This window comes from Brassica oleracea, chromosome C3 (genome assembly GCF_000695525.1).
Source record: "Brassica oleracea var. oleracea cultivar TO1000 chromosome C3, BOL, whole genome shotgun sequence".
Lineage (NCBI taxonomy): Eukaryota > Viridiplantae > Streptophyta > Magnoliopsida > Brassicales > Brassicaceae > Brassica > Brassica oleracea.
The window spans coordinates 51257997-51273358 of NC_027750.1; the positions used below are offsets into that span (position 1 = coordinate 51257997).

The window sequence follows — 15362 nt, forward strand, 5'->3', positions numbered from 1 at the left end:
TGATAGATTAATTTTTATTTAATTTAGATGTTTTTCTTTATGTTTTACTTCAAAAATTTTGTTTTTTACTTTGGTTAGATCCGAACCGAACCGATATAACCCGAATCCGTACGATATATGATTACTTTATGGGTTTTATGATGCAATACAATTTTGAACCGAACCCGAAGTGTTATTATCCGAACCCGATCCGTACTAATAAAATTTTAGTATGGGACCTAGAAGCGTAAATCCGAAAATCTGAAAACCCGAAAAATCCGATCTGAATGCCAACTGGTACCCGAACGTCCATGCCTAAGTTTTTTCATAAAAGCTAATGATCGTCCGCTCAAGTGGGTCATTGGTATATATAGGCTTCTTCTTCACTACTACTATGATATTTAATGTATAATGAACGTGGAGTTCTAACTTCTATATCACAATGAAGTGGTTCTATATTATAATAGTAGCTAGCTAGTTTATTATCGATGCAAAGCATATTTACACATGTTTTTGTTTTTATTTTAAAGTTTATTAATAAATTGTAATTATGTAGTATTTGACATCTTTAGAGTTATTGAATATACAAAAGGGCATTTGAGAGTCTATAAGTACCACCGAAAATGGTTATTGAGAGGTTAAAGATGCTAATGAGCAACAAAACAAACATCGTATTTTCTAACTTGGTCCCATGAATTTAACAAATTAAAAACTTCACAAAAGCAAAATTATTTTTATAATCTTGCGTTATGTTTGACTTTTGGTGGCTTATCCTCATGCTCATGCATACCAGACTACTGTGTATTGTTTTTAGCATCATCACACTCAATTGCTTTGTTCTAACTTTAATTTTCATCTCTAAGTGCATGCCTTTCGTGTCCTTTAAGGCTAATTGCTCACTGATTTATGCTGCTTTTAGATAAAGTATAATATTTTGATAAAAAAAGAAGAAGATAAAGTATAATATAATAATGTGCATATATTATTCATTTAATATAATATATTTTTAACGAATTCTGTCAAAGTGAAAGACTAACATTTAATAAATAATAGAAAAGGAGGAAGGAAAAAAACACATATTGATGATTATATGCACGAGCAAGAGGAGACTTTAAGAATTGTACCAAGGGAAACTCACCATATTACGCGGTAAAAAAAATTATAAACGCATGCAATTATAAATATCTTTAAGAATTAATTGAGCTCTTTGTTTTTTATTTGATAATAGTTTCTTTTTGATCTATCTTCTTCTATCGGTCTGGAGAAAAATGCGCTCAATGCTATAGAGTTGACTAATCAGAAAGCTCAAACCAAGAACGACCACACATTGATAACTTAGTTTCTACCACGGATTGAACTCAAAACTAACAGGTTGACATTGAATTTCAAAGATTAATATCAGGCTACCACCACTTGATTAAAAAAAGGTTGAACTCTTTGTATTTTATAACTAGTTTAAGGTTGAGCAATATCAAGACACATACGCTGAATGAGACCTATAATAATCAACAAGACCATTAGTAACTAAACTTACTTGGTTAAACTGAACTTTGAGATTTTTTATATGTAATAGTGGTCTTTTACGTCAATATAATGCAATCTTAGGTCGCTACAATGCTCTAATACCGGATGGATGGGGAAATTATTAAATGATAAATTAGGAAAAATACTAAACTTCATAGCTTTATTATAATTTTCTCCAGATAACTTAAAATGAAAACCAACAGAACCCAAACAGTAAATTTGACTAGAAGCTAGTGTTATGTATTGACAATCTATATATGTTATGTATTATGTGAGACTGTGAGTAATAAAGAAAACTTTGAATTGAGTATATATATATATATATATACATATAATTGTTTGAGTATAGATATCAGTCTTTAAGTGAGAATTGTAACTGAAAACGATCTCTAATCAATGGGCATGCATTCATTAAAGATTGATACCACGACGAAACTATATAAAGCAAATCATATTTATTATACACTGGTGATATAAATAACCTTGACCCTTTTTCGTTTGAAATGTATGAACTTCTTAGACAACAAGCTTGTACAGAAACTCCATGTCTTTGAAAAGTAAAGGTCAAATCTCCAAAATAGCACTTTTCTAAGTTTATATCACAAAAATAGCACTCAAAAACTAAAATGACCAAAATAGCATCTTTCTAAGTTTATCCTTTGAAAATTTTAATTTTTTTATTTTTCAAAATTTGAAATCTTATCCCCAAAACCTCATTTCTCAACTCTAAACCCTAAACCCTAAATCCTAAACCCCACCATTTAACTCTAAACCCTAAGTTTGTGACTTTTGATAAAACATTAAGTGCTATTTTTGTGACTTTTGACCTTGAGTGCTAGTTTGGGAACAAAAACTTGATTTAGTGCTATTTTTGTCTTTTTCTCAAAAGTAAATCCAAGCCCATACTAAAAAAAATTAACATAGTTTACTAATGATCTAAAAATTGCTCTGAAATCCCTAAATACACTAATTCTACTAAATCCAGATACATATATGAATTAATAGAGAAGATTAAACACTTAAAAATACAATTAAACACATGTTTTAGATTATAAATAGCTGAATGAATATTTTTTGAAAAAGCTCAATGAATATTCAAAGCTCATCCAAATATAAGTTTATTTTTAACTAAAACATCCAAATAGTGGTTAAATCTATTTTAACTTAAAAGTCACTTACACCTTAAATTTTTCTTCTTCTTTTTTTGTGCACAACACCTGAGGGATTTAAAGCAAACACGCAAACACATTCTTCCTCTCTCACTTTTTTCCTATTGTCCAATGAAGAACTATATGTAGACATGAGAGAAAGAAGACAACAATTGTAGTTGCTAAAAAAATGAAGAAGAAGGCAACAATTGTTTTATGCAATATAAGAATTCATATTTGGGCTTATTTGCTAAATAACCAAAAAAATAAGGAAAATTAGATTAGACAATTCTTCTAAATAGACAATTTTCAAGTTTTGATCACAAAAATAGATTAAAAAGAGAAAAATGACCAAAATATTTCATTTAATAGGTAAAAGGATCATAATACCCTAGATATATAAAAAAAAATAATAGCCAAAAAAATAAGGAAAATTAGATTGGGCAATTCTCCTAAATAGATAATTTTCAAGTTTTGATCACAAAAATAGATTACAAGGAGGAAAATGAACAAAATGTTTCATTTAATAGGTAAAATAATCATAATGCCCTAAATATATATATATAAAAAAAATTTAAAAAAATTAAAAAAATAATTTTTTTATAGTTTTAGATTATATGTTTTCAAATTTTAAAAAAAAAAATCAAAAATTTATTTTTGATTTTTTTTCAAATTTTCTTTTTGTAATTCGAAAATACTTTTTGAAACTATTTTTAAAATTTTTATTTTTAAATTTTTAATATTTATTTTTTATTTTATAAAATCTCAAATCTCAATCTCAAATTTCCACCCATTAACTTTAAATTCTAAGGTTTTGATTAGTTAACCATAGAGGTATAAGTGTATATTTACCTCTTTCATGAAACATTTTGATTATTTTAATCATTAGAGTCTATATTTGTGACATAATTTTTTTAGTGCTATCCTAGTTTATTTTCCAATTAGATTTTGGGAAATAAGAAGAGAAAGTAGGAGGGAGGGGAGACTTTGGAGGAGTTTGGGGGAGTTTTAGTTAGTTAAGTGTATTTTTTTTTTTTTTTGTATACAGGGTGCAATTTCCCTTCGTATCATATTTCCCTTTAAAAAAAAAAAAATTCATATTTTCTGTGATTTGCAACCTTAAATAAAAGCAAAAAAAAAACCGAAATTGCTAATTAACCTTAAATTAAATACATGAATTAAGTTGGAGAATTTATATGCAACCTTCCCTTCAACGCAACAATTCTCTTTCCCTTTCCTCAAAGCTTTTACCACCAAACCTCCTTCCTCTCTCCCTCACTAACACACTTCCTCCTCCTTCAAAGCTATGGATAAGAAGCACGGCTTGTTCTCCAAGTCACATTCCCGCCGATCACGCTCCAAGAGCCCCGTCAGAGCCGTCTCCCCCATCATCATCCGCCGCCGCAAAGGCCGCTACGTCTCCCAGCCCGACCGCCACGTGTCCGAGATGCTTCCTCCGGTCATAGAAGGTCCCGATCCGGACGGAGAAGACTCCGGGAGCAGCGGAGACTACTCGAGGATCGAGAGGCGGTGGTACAATTGGATGAAATGTCAGCTCCCGGTTGCTCCGCCGTCTGTTTCCTCCTCCTCCGGCTTCAAACGCACGGATCTGAGGCTTCTCCTCGGAGTTCTCGGCGCGCCGCTAGGTCCTGTCCACGTCAGCGCTCTGGATCTCCTTCCTCACCTCAGCATCAAGAACACTCCCATGGTCAGCTTCTAACTTCTAATTCACTGTGTGTTTAAGATTATTGGGCCTCCGAGGCCCATATATCAGATCTTGACAAAAAAATCTACTGCGTGTTTCAGGAAACCTCCTCTGCGCAGTACATTCTCCAGCAGTACACGGCTGCGTCAGGTGGTTATAAGCTTCACAGCTCAGTGCAAAACGGTTACGTGATGGGGAGAATCAGGACGGTGGCGTCTGAGTTTGAGACTGGCTCGAAGGGTTCAAAGAGCAAGAGCAATTCGTCGAAAGCTGTTGAGTCTGGAGGGTTTGTGTTGTGGCATATGAGTCCTGACATGTGGTACATGGAGCTTGTTCTTGGTGGGAGTAAGGTTTTAGCGGGTTGTGACGGGAAGCTTGTGTGGAGACACACACCGTGGCTTGGCCCTCATGCTGCTAAAGGTCCCGTTAGACCGTTGCGACGGGCTCTTCAGGTAAAGCCATATATATGCTCATGCTGTTTTTTATTTTTTCTTGATTAAATGATTAAATTGTGTGCTTTCAGGGGCTTGATCCGAGAACAACAGCGAATATGTTTGCGAGTGCAAGATGCATAGGAGAGAAAAAGATCGATGGAGAAGACTGTTTCATCCTCAAGCTATGTGCAGACCCGGCAACACTCAAAGCTAGAAGCGAAGGTGCATCAGAGACTATAAGACATACTTTGTTTGGTTACTTCAGCCAAAAGACCGGTCTTCTTGTTCACTTGGAAGACTCGCAGCTAACCAGGATCCAGAACATAGGAGGCGAAGCGGTTTACTGGGAGACGACTATCAATTCGTACTTAGAAGACTACAAGCCTGTCGAAGGTATTGTGATAGCTCACTCCGGTAGATCAGTGGCGACGCTACTAAGGTTTGGAGATATGTCGTCGGGGCATAACACTAAGACCACAATGCAAGAAGCGTGGGTGATCGATGAGATTGCGTTCAATGTCCCTGGTTTGTCTATGGACTGCTTCATTCCACCTTCTGAACTCAGGTTCGATTCCCACGTTGAAGAGTTGTCTCAAGGCCCCAAGATTAAGACATTGCAGCATGGTTCAGTAGCTACCCGACATAATTATGGCTGATGCCAGGTTTATAGTGAAGTTGGGGGTGCAGGAGATCAATGTGTATAAAGAACATTCAAATGAAATCTTTAGATGGATTTATTCTTCTAGTTTGCTATTATTGTTGAAGCCAAATTCTTGTAGGAAGTTTGGTTGAAGAAGATGTAAATAGAGCGCAGGAGAGTATACTAGTCTTTGCTGCATAATGTAAGAGGAATTGTGTAGTCTCTATTCGAGGGCTATTTTTCATTATCAACTTAGGAAGTCAGTCCAGTTTCATTTTGATAAAATATAGTTTCAAATACAATGACAGAAGCAAGCATGTAGCACAAAATGTTGTTTCTTTCACCTAACTAGCCTTGTTTCAATGCAGTGTAGTGATCTGACCGGATCTGATGAATTGTAGCATAAATAAACCAGCGTATGATTTGTCTTTGCTCCTAAACTATCCAAACCGAGTTATCCGTTTGTTAACAAGATTTTTACAAATGGTAAATGAATATCAGAAATTTGTTCGCAGGTAGATTAGCATCACCGGTTCACTATCACTATCGAAAACCTAAGTTTCTTATACAACCCACATAAATCATACTATAAGTTTTGGTTTAACCAAAAAAGAAATTCTTAAAGTTAAGCAGGTTAATATAATAGAGGTTTATCTCATAAGAGTATGTGTTAAAAAAAAGGGAGGTTGATAAGTCAGTTGATGATAACCGGTTAGTAAAAGGTAGGCAGGCCGGTTCGCACTTTACAGATTAACCGGCATCGCTGATCAAACTTGGTTTCGCCTCATTCTCTTCTTCCGTCTGATTTATAGCACTAAAAAAACAAAGGTAATCCTCTTGGACTTTAACTCAAATTCACCTCAATTATCGATTCCTTAATCACTCACCATTCTCTCTCATTGCTGTGAAGAAGATAATGGTGCTCTCTGACTTCACTGGAGTCGGTGTTGGATTCGGTATTCGCCCAATTCGCAATTGTTTCTCCTCTTTATTTCCTCTTGTCTTTTTTTTTTTTTAAATTCGACTCTGTAATTATGTTATTATTATATGGAATTTATAGGATTCGGCGTTGGCTGTGGATTTGGCGTTGGCTGGGGTTTTGGAGGTTCGTTCACAATTTCTTTCTGGTTTTTTCACTTGAAATTGAAACCAAGGGAGTAGATTTTACTGAGCTAAGGACGACGAGATTATAAGTCGGTTTCTTGAATAATCAATCAAAGAGACAATGCCTATTTTGACTTGTTGTAGACTTCGTTAGCATTTGGGAAAGCTGAGATCAAATCAAACCAAATACTTTTTTACTGGTAGATTGTTTTCCATTGAGAATATATACTCTGGCTTTGGGATGTACAATGCACATTGCTCTCTGTTTGTTTAGTATCATGATCATATTCCAAAACGTTTCACTAGGTAGAGTCATTCCTTGCCAGTGACGGACACTAACAGGCACTCACAGACATTAATATGTATCAATGGCTGCTGAATTAGAGATTTATTTATGTTTGCTTTTCTTGCAGGAATGCCTTTGAATGTTTTAGGCGTTGGTGTAGGTAAGCTTTTGATACATATTTGCTTCTTCTCTACACGAGCACATGATTGCTTAATCTCTCATCAAGTCTCTAGTTACAAAACTCCTCATAATGCCATATTGTATTTGAAGGTGGAGGTTGCGGAGTGGGTTTAGGCCTCGGGTGGGGTTTTGGAACTGCCTTTGGTAGTCACTACCGATCATCTAGGCTTACCTTTCAAGGCGTCGAGCTAGAGAAGGATGGTAAAGTTGAAAACATGTCCAAAAACGCTTAGCAGCCTGGAAACTTCCCATCCCAAATCACTGAGAAAAACTCCGCTCGGATTTAAGAAAAAAATGTTACGACTTTTTTCTTATTTCTCAATAAGAATCATATTTCAAATAATCAAAATCAAGAATGCATTTCTGTTTTACAAAACATATGTTCAAAACTAGAATGTTGTTTACTCGAACCAAAAAAAAATGCATTTCTATGTTACAAGAGAATCAAACTCAGTGATAATACTACTGTACAGTAAGCATGTAGACTTTGCCAAATCCGTCTCATAACGAAGATGAATGAACTCTCCAGCGTCGTATTCATACCTGTCTTCTACATTGCATGCGTTGCGACTACCACTGCAAGCCAAATCTCAAATACTAATGAACTTGCAGAGGGGGAAGAAAGTTCGGTTTAGTAAATATTTACCTATAAGAAAAAGTAAAAGAAGAATCCAAATCGTAGCTTGAACGGTTTTACTATATCTCATTCGATACTGTGACCGTTGAAGCTGCCTCTGTATAGCTCCATACCAACCGTGAAGCTGCTTCTCATAACAATCCTCTTCACACTCCATACAACTCTTGTTTGGAGATCTTACCTGGTTCGCTTGGATGGGCAATAACAACACAGCATCAGAGTCTCCTTGTCGATCCAAGGCCTTCCACTTCCTAACGCAATTTTTGGAGCCAGGCTCCATAAAATTCAAGAACCCGGAGACGCTTGGAACTTTCCGTGGAGGTCGAACCGGTGGCTCACCAGAAGATTTCTGTAATAACCCGTCTTTGGAAACCGCAATGTTCCAAGCACCGATGTCAGGAGTAGCACTGGCCGTTCTCCTATGACCTTGCGTCTTTGCTTGTTTCTTTTCAGACTCAGACGGTCCAGTCAAGAAGAGAGCAAGCTCGTTACGATCATCTTCGTCCAAACGCACCCATCTCGGAGTTCCTTTGCCATCATCAGCTTCCTTGAGAGATTTCTCTATCTTCGCAACTTGAGTCTCCATCACGAAAGTAAACTCCCGATGCCTATCTTGAGTTTCGTCATTTAGACGATTGTCGTAGCTAGATTTAACAGCTCGTTGGAATTCATCTAACTACAACAAAAACATACATATTATAACGGAGCTAGAAAAGGAGATAGATTCAATTAATGGACGCGGAAACAGATGAATAAACGTCATAAACCAAACAACATGGAAATTTAATGTGGTTCACTAAATTGGCTACGTCCACGGGCAAAGCTAATGCGAGATCCCAAAGAAGGGAAGAAAGAATAGAAACCTGCCATTTGGTGGTTCCAAGAGCAGCGTGAAGGCCCCTGTGAAGCTGATCAGAGTCCCATACATTCGAAGAGCCTCGCTTGATCCATGACCTGTAAGCTGACTCCATCCTTCACATCAATCCAAGATAAACACATTGTGTGAATTCAAAGATCTTTTTTTTTTTTTTTTTGATCAAATGTGAATTCAAAGATCTATAAACAAAAAAAACTTGTTTGTTTTGAATACAAATCCCTTAACATGAAGCAAGAAAGAAATCTACATTACATCACGAACAATGAAAGTTGTGGTAACAAAAATGTATGAGAATGAAATCTAAAAAAAACGGAACCTGTCGGCAGATTCCTGAACTTCTTCAGCAGCGGCAAAGAAAGGATCCTTCTCCCACCGATCCAAACTCGTCGTCATTTCTCTGTCGAAGATGAACCTAAGGGGGATAATAGTCTTCGAAGAAATAAAGGAAGAGAGAGAGAGAGAGAGATTGAAATGGGGGAAATGAGACGATGAATCGAAGAGAGCAACGTTCATCGAATAGCCAAATTGATTACCCGCCTTTCGTTACAGGCACGTGCCATAATTAATATTAGTAACGTTTGGTTTGTTAGTTGATTAGTTCTAGACAAACCCAGTTACACAAATAGTGAGTTGGCCATGTCCGACTCATTCTGTTTTTCACATTAAAATAGAGTTTGTTTAAATCCATGTTTAAAAAATCGGCCGCCTAGCCGTCTACGCGCTACGCGTCATTCTTACGCCCCGATTTATGCCAAATCGGTTAAAAAAATTGGATATCCGATTTTTTCCGCCTAGACCGCTTAAATGACCGTCTAGCCGCCTAGGCGACCGCCTAATCTATTTTTTTATTTATTTTTTTATTTTTTTATTTTTATTTTTATTTTATTTTTAATAATATTTTCTATTTTTTTATTTGATCTAAAATTTTATAAATATCATTTATATTCATAATTTTGATGAAAAATTACACTATATTAAGTTTATATATTCTATTTGTGTGTTTTATACAATCTTAAACATGAAAATGTATTAATGTTATACACAATTAAAGATTAACATGTTTTATAACACAGTAAACCATCTAAAAATTCCACCCCGCATAATTTCCGATTAATCCCCGATTTTCTCTTTAGGCGCTAGGCCCAACCCGAACGCCCGACTAGCGCCTAGCGCGTTCCCGAACAAGGGTTTAAATAATACTCTATTTTCCATTCTATAATAAAATAAAAAATAGGTTTACTCTAACTCGTTTTTTTTTGTCATCATTTTATAATAAAGTAAACAACCAACTCTGTTTTTGAAAAAAAAAAAAAACCCATTGAAGATAGTCTTAGGACATCTTCAACTCTCTATTTTGCGTTCTAAAATAAAGTTTACAGTAAAAACATTCTAATGATATTCTATTTTTTATTTTATAATAAAGTAAAAAATAGGTTTACTCTGTATATATATTAAGTTTTTTTTTTTTGTTCATCGCTCTATTTTACACTCTAAAATAGAATACCATTTTACTCTGTGAAAAATATAATGAACCATTGGAGTTGGTTTTAATTAACCGATGATGCCCAACTCTCTATGGTTCGGTTTTATAATTTCAAAATTAATCATTCTCTCTGGTTCGGTTTTTGTTTACTAATAAATGGGCTTTAGATCGATTAAAGTTTCTTCAATATTAAAAGCCCAAAAGTAAAAGTCATTAAATTCGTCATAATCCACAGCAAAATCTATAGATTTCTTTCCTAATAAAAAGTCATAGTCCACAGAAAAATCTTGACTTTGAAATTAGTCATAATCCACAGCGAAATCTATAGATTTCTTTCTCTAAAAGAACATGGATTTCAATTATTTATAGTAATCTCTTACACTTGATAATCGAATAATTTCATTGAGCATGGCCAATTAGATTTCAAGTTCAGGGTTCTCCACTTGATCCTCATCGATCATTAGACTATCGAATTCATCATCTCCGAACCTGAACGTTTCCGTCGTCACCAATCAGAAACACTCCCACCTTCTTCTCTGATCATAATAATCTTAGGTAGGACACTATTGAAGTCTTGTTCATATTTTCCATGAATATAACAAGGCATGATCGTTCTTTTGCTAAGCTTTTCGTTTTGTTCCAGGAAAACATGGTGGAGATCTATTCTATCTGTGGAAAATGGATACAAAATGACAGGGCTCAATGGGAGTTTGTAGTAGATACCACAAGATTGGGATCACTTTCCGAGATTGATCAAAACGTTGCTTTCGATGTTTTAGTTAACATTATTACCGAAGATTTGGATGTCCCTGATAAAGACATTGCACTCAGCTATGGAATTCCATTGGCTGCGAGATGTTCGAAACCCATGATACAGAACACTCCACCGGTCGATATACGGAACGATCGCCAACTAAGAGCTTACATCAACAAGATCAAAGAAGAAGATGATAGGCGTCGCGTTCCTCTGTGTATTCCTTTGTGTGTAGCCCTATGTGACAAACCCAAACCCAGATTCAGCTGTTCATTGGGAAGATTGTTTTCTAAGGAGTGAACATTCAAATTTGGTTGAAATAAAGCATTAATTTTTATTCATACCAAAAAATAAACACTCAATTTTTGTTGACACGCTATTTTAATCATAATTTTTCTTGACCATATCATTTTAGTCATATCGCTAGTCAACGGCTATAGTTGACTAACAATAGGCCTAAAATGAATTTATATAATTTTTATTTATATTCTAGAATAATAAGTTAATATATCATTAGTTTAATAACTATTTATTAAATAATTATCAAGAAATTATATAATTATTTATGATAATTATGTCACTTTTTGTAACTATTCGTATAATCCTAATTCAAATATTCTTCATGATTTAATTGTCCAAAATTTTAATATTGTTTGAATAATATTATTATTATTTTTTTCTCAAAAGAATAAAATTATTGTTATATGTATTCTTCATGATTCCAATGATGTAGCAACATTTTGGAATCTTGCAACACATTTGTAGAAATTATATAAAAAAGTTAAAAGATATTTATTATACATAAAGAATCATGAAGAATCCAGCAACCGGTAATTTTTTTGTTTGATAATCAAAAGTTGAATTAGCATTTCACTAACAAATCTTTCGACAGTAAAATTATAAACATATTCCAAATAAAATTATATAAATAGTTATTAAATTGATCGTAAATAATTATAAAAGTTTTTCATAATCATTTTATAACTAAATACTCAATTAACAATATGTTAACTAATTATTATAGAATATAAATGAAAACTATAGAATTTTTTACTTTGAGAAACTAAAAACTTTTATATTTTTGGTTTGAATTATTTCTTATTTATAATTGTATTTATTAGTGTTATAGTTATTTAAAATATGTTTTCAATATTTAAAATATTGAAAAGGTGTTGATTTATATTTTGCCAAAAAATCATCAACTTTAAAAGTCATTTTAGGCATACTGCTAGTCAAATATAATTATTGACTAAAATAATATGGTCAACGAAAGTTTATTTATGGCTTGTCGACAAAAATTGAGTGTTTTTTAATGTTGGATAATTATGTTAATTACAAAATATGAAAAATATTATAGACGATTCTGCAGCCGGCAATTATACCTGCCTTATGAAAATTCACGTCTAACTGTATCACCTGGGCTGCCCTATCAGATTCACGCTTGACGGTACTCTTTGCGCCATACTGCAGATCTCTTGTAAGCATTTTCACTATTAATTTACATAATTCTGCTTTCTCTGGGACTCGAAACTCAAATCTATTGATGTAGAAGCATTAATAAACCCTTTGTCTAACCACTAAACCAAGGAAGCTTTCACAATTGAGTGTTTTTTTGGTTTACCAAAAAGTTAGTGCGTTATATCAACCAAATTTGAAAGTTGATGATTAAAACGACATTTTTCCCATTGTGTATTATACAATTTTTTAGCCTTTGGATATTAATTTTTTGTTCATTTAATTAAGGTGAATGAGAAAGTTAACATGTTTGCTCTTGAGAATGTTGGCACCAACATACAGTTGAAGACCATAGAGAATTGCGACGAGGAAAGAAATCAACACACAAATATTGTGTTGCAAGATTTAGATGGTCAGTCCTTTTTTAAACAAACCTTCATTGAAATAGTTAAACTCAAACATATTTAGGGAGGTTCAGCAAAGCCAACTTAGCCAAAGCATCTTCTTCAGCGTTGTTAAGTCTCGGTACATGATGAAATGAAATAGATGAAAAGAAAATACATAAAAACTCGATATCAAACAACACTCCTTGTGCTTCGACTATCTTTAGATGTCTGTTATAAAATATTGTGAATCTGACCAAACAGCCAGAGTTTTTAATCCCAAGCTAACTGCTTCCGTGAGAGCAGTTTTAATCGCTATACCTTTTGCTATGAAAACAGAACCGACAAAGCAACGGTTTGATGAAGTTTGGTGGAGAATGTTGTTGTTTGAAAGGTCCTAGAAAATGCAACTAAATCATCCTCCTCTTGTGGTTGCATTCCAAGCAGCATTCACAAAGCATTGTTTAATCTGCAACGCTCCACACACTGATAGCACTCTATTTCTAGTCGATGTGCAATTTCCAAGTTGAGCTTCCTGCCAAATCCTTGTTTCTTTCAGAGCCAGAATAGCTACCTCCTGTTCAGTCATCTCAAATTTCAAACATGATTTTATCTCTTGCTAACCAAAGAAACCAAAACACCCAGGGATATAGATCAGTGACGCTCAGAACTGAGGGTGGTAGGTTAACCATGCGACGACAAGCTAGGATCAGCGAGACTGGTGTTGAGATTGAACCATGAGCCGGTTTATACATAACATGTATCAGCTCCCAAACCCGAGATGCAAAGGAACACTAAAAGAACACATGGCGATCTGTTTCCAGCACACCGCATCTCTTACATCTGCCTTCCACTTCAATCCCTCTTCGAATTAAGTTCTCGCCCACGAGAATGGCTTTGTTTTTGTTTTTTCCAGAGGAAGTGTTTGAGCTTCCCATACATATTTATTCCAATAATCTTATGAATACTTATTAGTTATGTATTATTATAATTAAATGTGACATCTTATGTTTTCAAAAATTTTTAAGCAAACAGTAAATATTTATATATGACAATTTTTCATCAAAATATATACTCCCTCCGTTCCTAAAAGATGTATGTTCTGGAAAAAAATTTGTTTCAAAAAGATACATTTTTTACCTTTTCAATGTATGATTTTATGAAAAATTGTAAGTTTCAAAAAAATTAATGGTGTTTATTGAATTTCTATTGGCTAAAAATTATGAAAAATTGTTATTCACAAAAAACAATGCATATTTAATGAGTTTTCTTAATATATGTGAAAAGTCTAGAATATGCATCTTTTAAAAACAGAGGGAGTATGTTTTATAAAAAAAATTAATTAATTAATATTTAACTATAAACTTTTTTATATCTTAAGTTTTTAACTTTTATAACATAAAATATTACTTCGAGATGACAACACAATATGTTTACATTTTTTAATATGTTTTTTTGACATTAAATTTTATTAATTTATAATCAATAATTGAATATAATATATAAATCTAATGTTATAAATATAAAATTATTTTTTATTATGTAATAAATTGTTATAAAAATTCATTAAGTGTATCATTAACCACTCTAAAATTTAACGTGAGTTAAAATGCAAAAAATCACTTTGCAAAAGATTGTAGGATATCATTGACATTAGCCACTCTAGTTTTAAACAAAAGAATTCAAATGTGAAAAATCACTTGGCAAATAATAGTATAGATCTCTTGCATACAGAAGACGAAGGCATGGCACAGAGGGCGCCACAGAGATGACCACAGAGGTTCAGTATGCTGAAATCTTAAGAAGGTTTTCCCTATTGAACAGTACAAGTATTGTTAATTGTTACCGGTGTGCTAACACAGAAAGGCATTTTAAGTGTAGTTTATGTGGTTGGTAGACAGGGAGTAGCAAGCAGAAGGAAGAATCAAAAACAAATGGATGTTGGATATGCTTAGGAGTTTTTTTATTATTGTGAAATTTAAAAAACAGAGTTGGGGCTAATTGATATGATTTTTATTCAAATAAAAGAACTCAAAGTTTCTATCATATCTAATCTATTAAAACATGAGTACAAATAGAAAATGACCCTGATTTTTTCTCAGTAATTACAATTATATGTCATTGATCAAAACACAGTAGTTTTACATTTTCTCTAACTCATTAATTCCTAATATTATGTTTTACACTAACCATGTCACATTATATTCGTTGGACTTGGTTCTTATTTATCGAAACTATGACTCCTTATTTAACTCTGAACATTTGATTATTGATAGTGCTCATATCATATATATATATATATATATCGCACTATGAAGTTTCTTAAAATAAATCTAAGGCCTGGGATTATAATATCCATTTTGTGGCGTGCAGATTAATTGGTTTAATCTTTCTATGAAATTCATTTCATAATTGCAACAATCTTTAGTAATTGCAATTTAATTGTTAAAATGTTGCCTATGGAGTATAGTATCAATTTGGTGGCTTACGGAGTAATTGGTTTAGTAATTGCAAACAAATTATTATTGTACTTTACACCTTTTATATGATCAAACCGGTTTATAAATTTCAAAAAAAATTGTTTTCAAAACAAACTTGGTGTACAATTAAAAATAATGGTATGTACTAACCATTAAAAAACAATTTGTATACCGAGATATCTATCTAAATTCGTTATGAAAAACTAAATTTAACTATGTTGATAATCGAATAAAAACAGATATCCCCAAACGAGTATATAAAAACTCAATATTTGTACCTAGCAGCCACATAT

At 33.4% G+C, this 15362-nt stretch overlaps 3 protein-coding genes and 1 long non-coding RNA gene across 6 annotated transcripts; 3 read left to right on the plus strand and 1 right to left on the minus strand.

Moving 5' to 3' along the window:
- The first annotated feature begins 3837 nt into the window (after window positions 1–3837).
- LOC106328362 lies at window positions 3838–5681 on the plus strand. The gene is made up of 3 exons (XM_013766793.1): window positions 3838–4359; window positions 4458–4808; window positions 4880–5681. Exons 1-3 carry the CDS (start codon window positions 3958–3960, stop codon window positions 5444–5446), a joined length of 1320 nt encoding a protein of 439 aa, XP_013622247.1. The 5' UTR covers window positions 3838–3957; the 3' UTR covers window positions 5447–5681.
- A 559-nt stretch (window positions 5682–6240) lies between these two features.
- On the plus strand, window positions 6241–7436 carry LOC106332159 (keratin-associated protein 6-2). The gene is made up of 4 exons (XM_013770623.1): window positions 6241–6386; window positions 6491–6535; window positions 6948–6980; window positions 7091–7436. Exons 1-4 carry the CDS (start codon window positions 6347–6349, stop codon window positions 7231–7233), a joined length of 261 nt encoding a protein of 86 aa, XP_013626077.1. The 5' UTR covers window positions 6241–6346; the 3' UTR covers window positions 7234–7436.
- Window positions 7437–7449: 13 nt separating this feature from the next.
- Window positions 7450–8973, minus strand: LOC106331927. 3 transcript variants are annotated; one of them, XM_013770362.1, is made up of 4 exons: window positions 8831–8973; window positions 8501–8609; window positions 7647–8313; window positions 7450–7576 (listed from the first exon to the last, which is right to left on the minus strand). In XM_013770362.1, the coding sequence occupies exons 1-4, from the start codon at window positions 8905–8907 to the stop codon at window positions 7551–7553; spliced, it is 879 nt and encodes a 292-aa protein (XP_013625816.1). In that variant the 5' UTR covers window positions 8908–8973; the 3' UTR covers window positions 7450–7550. The 3 variants fall into 3 exon arrangements, with proteins under 3 accessions (XP_013625816.1, XP_013625815.1, XP_013625817.1); XM_013770361.1 differs by having other exon boundaries at window positions 7489–8313; XM_013770363.1 differs by having other exon boundaries at window positions 7528–8309; window positions 8831–8920.
- A 1440-nt stretch (window positions 8974–10413) lies between these two features.
- LOC106334163 lies at window positions 10414–10682 on the plus strand. The gene is made up of 2 exons (XR_001268541.1): window positions 10414–10552; window positions 10641–10682. It is a non-coding gene; the product is annotated as an uncharacterized LOC106334163 (long non-coding RNA).
- Window positions 10683–15362: the final 4680 nt, after the last annotated feature.

What these genes read in the sequence shown, in the direction of transcription:
- LOC106328362 (XM_013766793.1), top strand. Translation starts at nt 3,958, where the DNA reads ATGGATAAGAAGCACGGCTTGTTCTCCAAGTCACATTCCCGCCGATCA. An exon ending in GCATCAAGAACACTCCCATG is followed by an intron (nt 4,360 to 4,457) that starts GTCAGCTTCTAA and finishes TGCGTGTTTCAG; the next exon opens with GAAACCTCCTCTGCGCAGTA. An exon ending in CGTTGCGACGGGCTCTTCAG is followed by an intron (nt 4,809 to 4,879) that starts GTAAAGCCATAT and finishes GTGTGCTTTCAG; the next exon opens with GGGCTTGATCCGAGAACAAC.
- LOC106332159 (XM_013770623.1), top strand. Translation starts at nt 6,347, where the DNA reads ATGGTGCTCTCTGACTTCACTGGAGTCGGTGTTGGATTCG. An exon ending in TGGAGTCGGTGTTGGATTCG is followed by an intron (nt 6,387 to 6,490) that starts GTATTCGCCCAA and finishes TGGAATTTATAG; the next exon opens with GATTCGGCGTTGGCTGTGGA. An exon ending in TGTTTTAGGCGTTGGTGTAG is followed by an intron (nt 6,981 to 7,090) that starts GTAAGCTTTTGA and finishes TTGTATTTGAAG; the next exon opens with GTGGAGGTTGCGGAGTGGGT.
- LOC106331927 (XM_013770361.1), bottom strand. Translation starts at nt 8,907, where the DNA reads ATGACGACGAGTTTGGATCGGTGGGAGAAGGATCCTTTCTTTGCCGCT. An exon ending in GTTCAGGAATCTGCCGACAG is followed by an intron (nt 8,610 to 8,830) that starts GTTCCGTTTTTT and finishes ATTGATGTGAAG; the next exon opens with GATGGAGTCAGCTTACAGGT. An exon ending in TTGGAACCACCAAATGGCAG is followed by an intron (nt 8,314 to 8,500) that starts GTTTCTATTCTT and finishes TTTTTGTTGTAG; the next exon opens with TTAGATGAATTCCAACGAGC.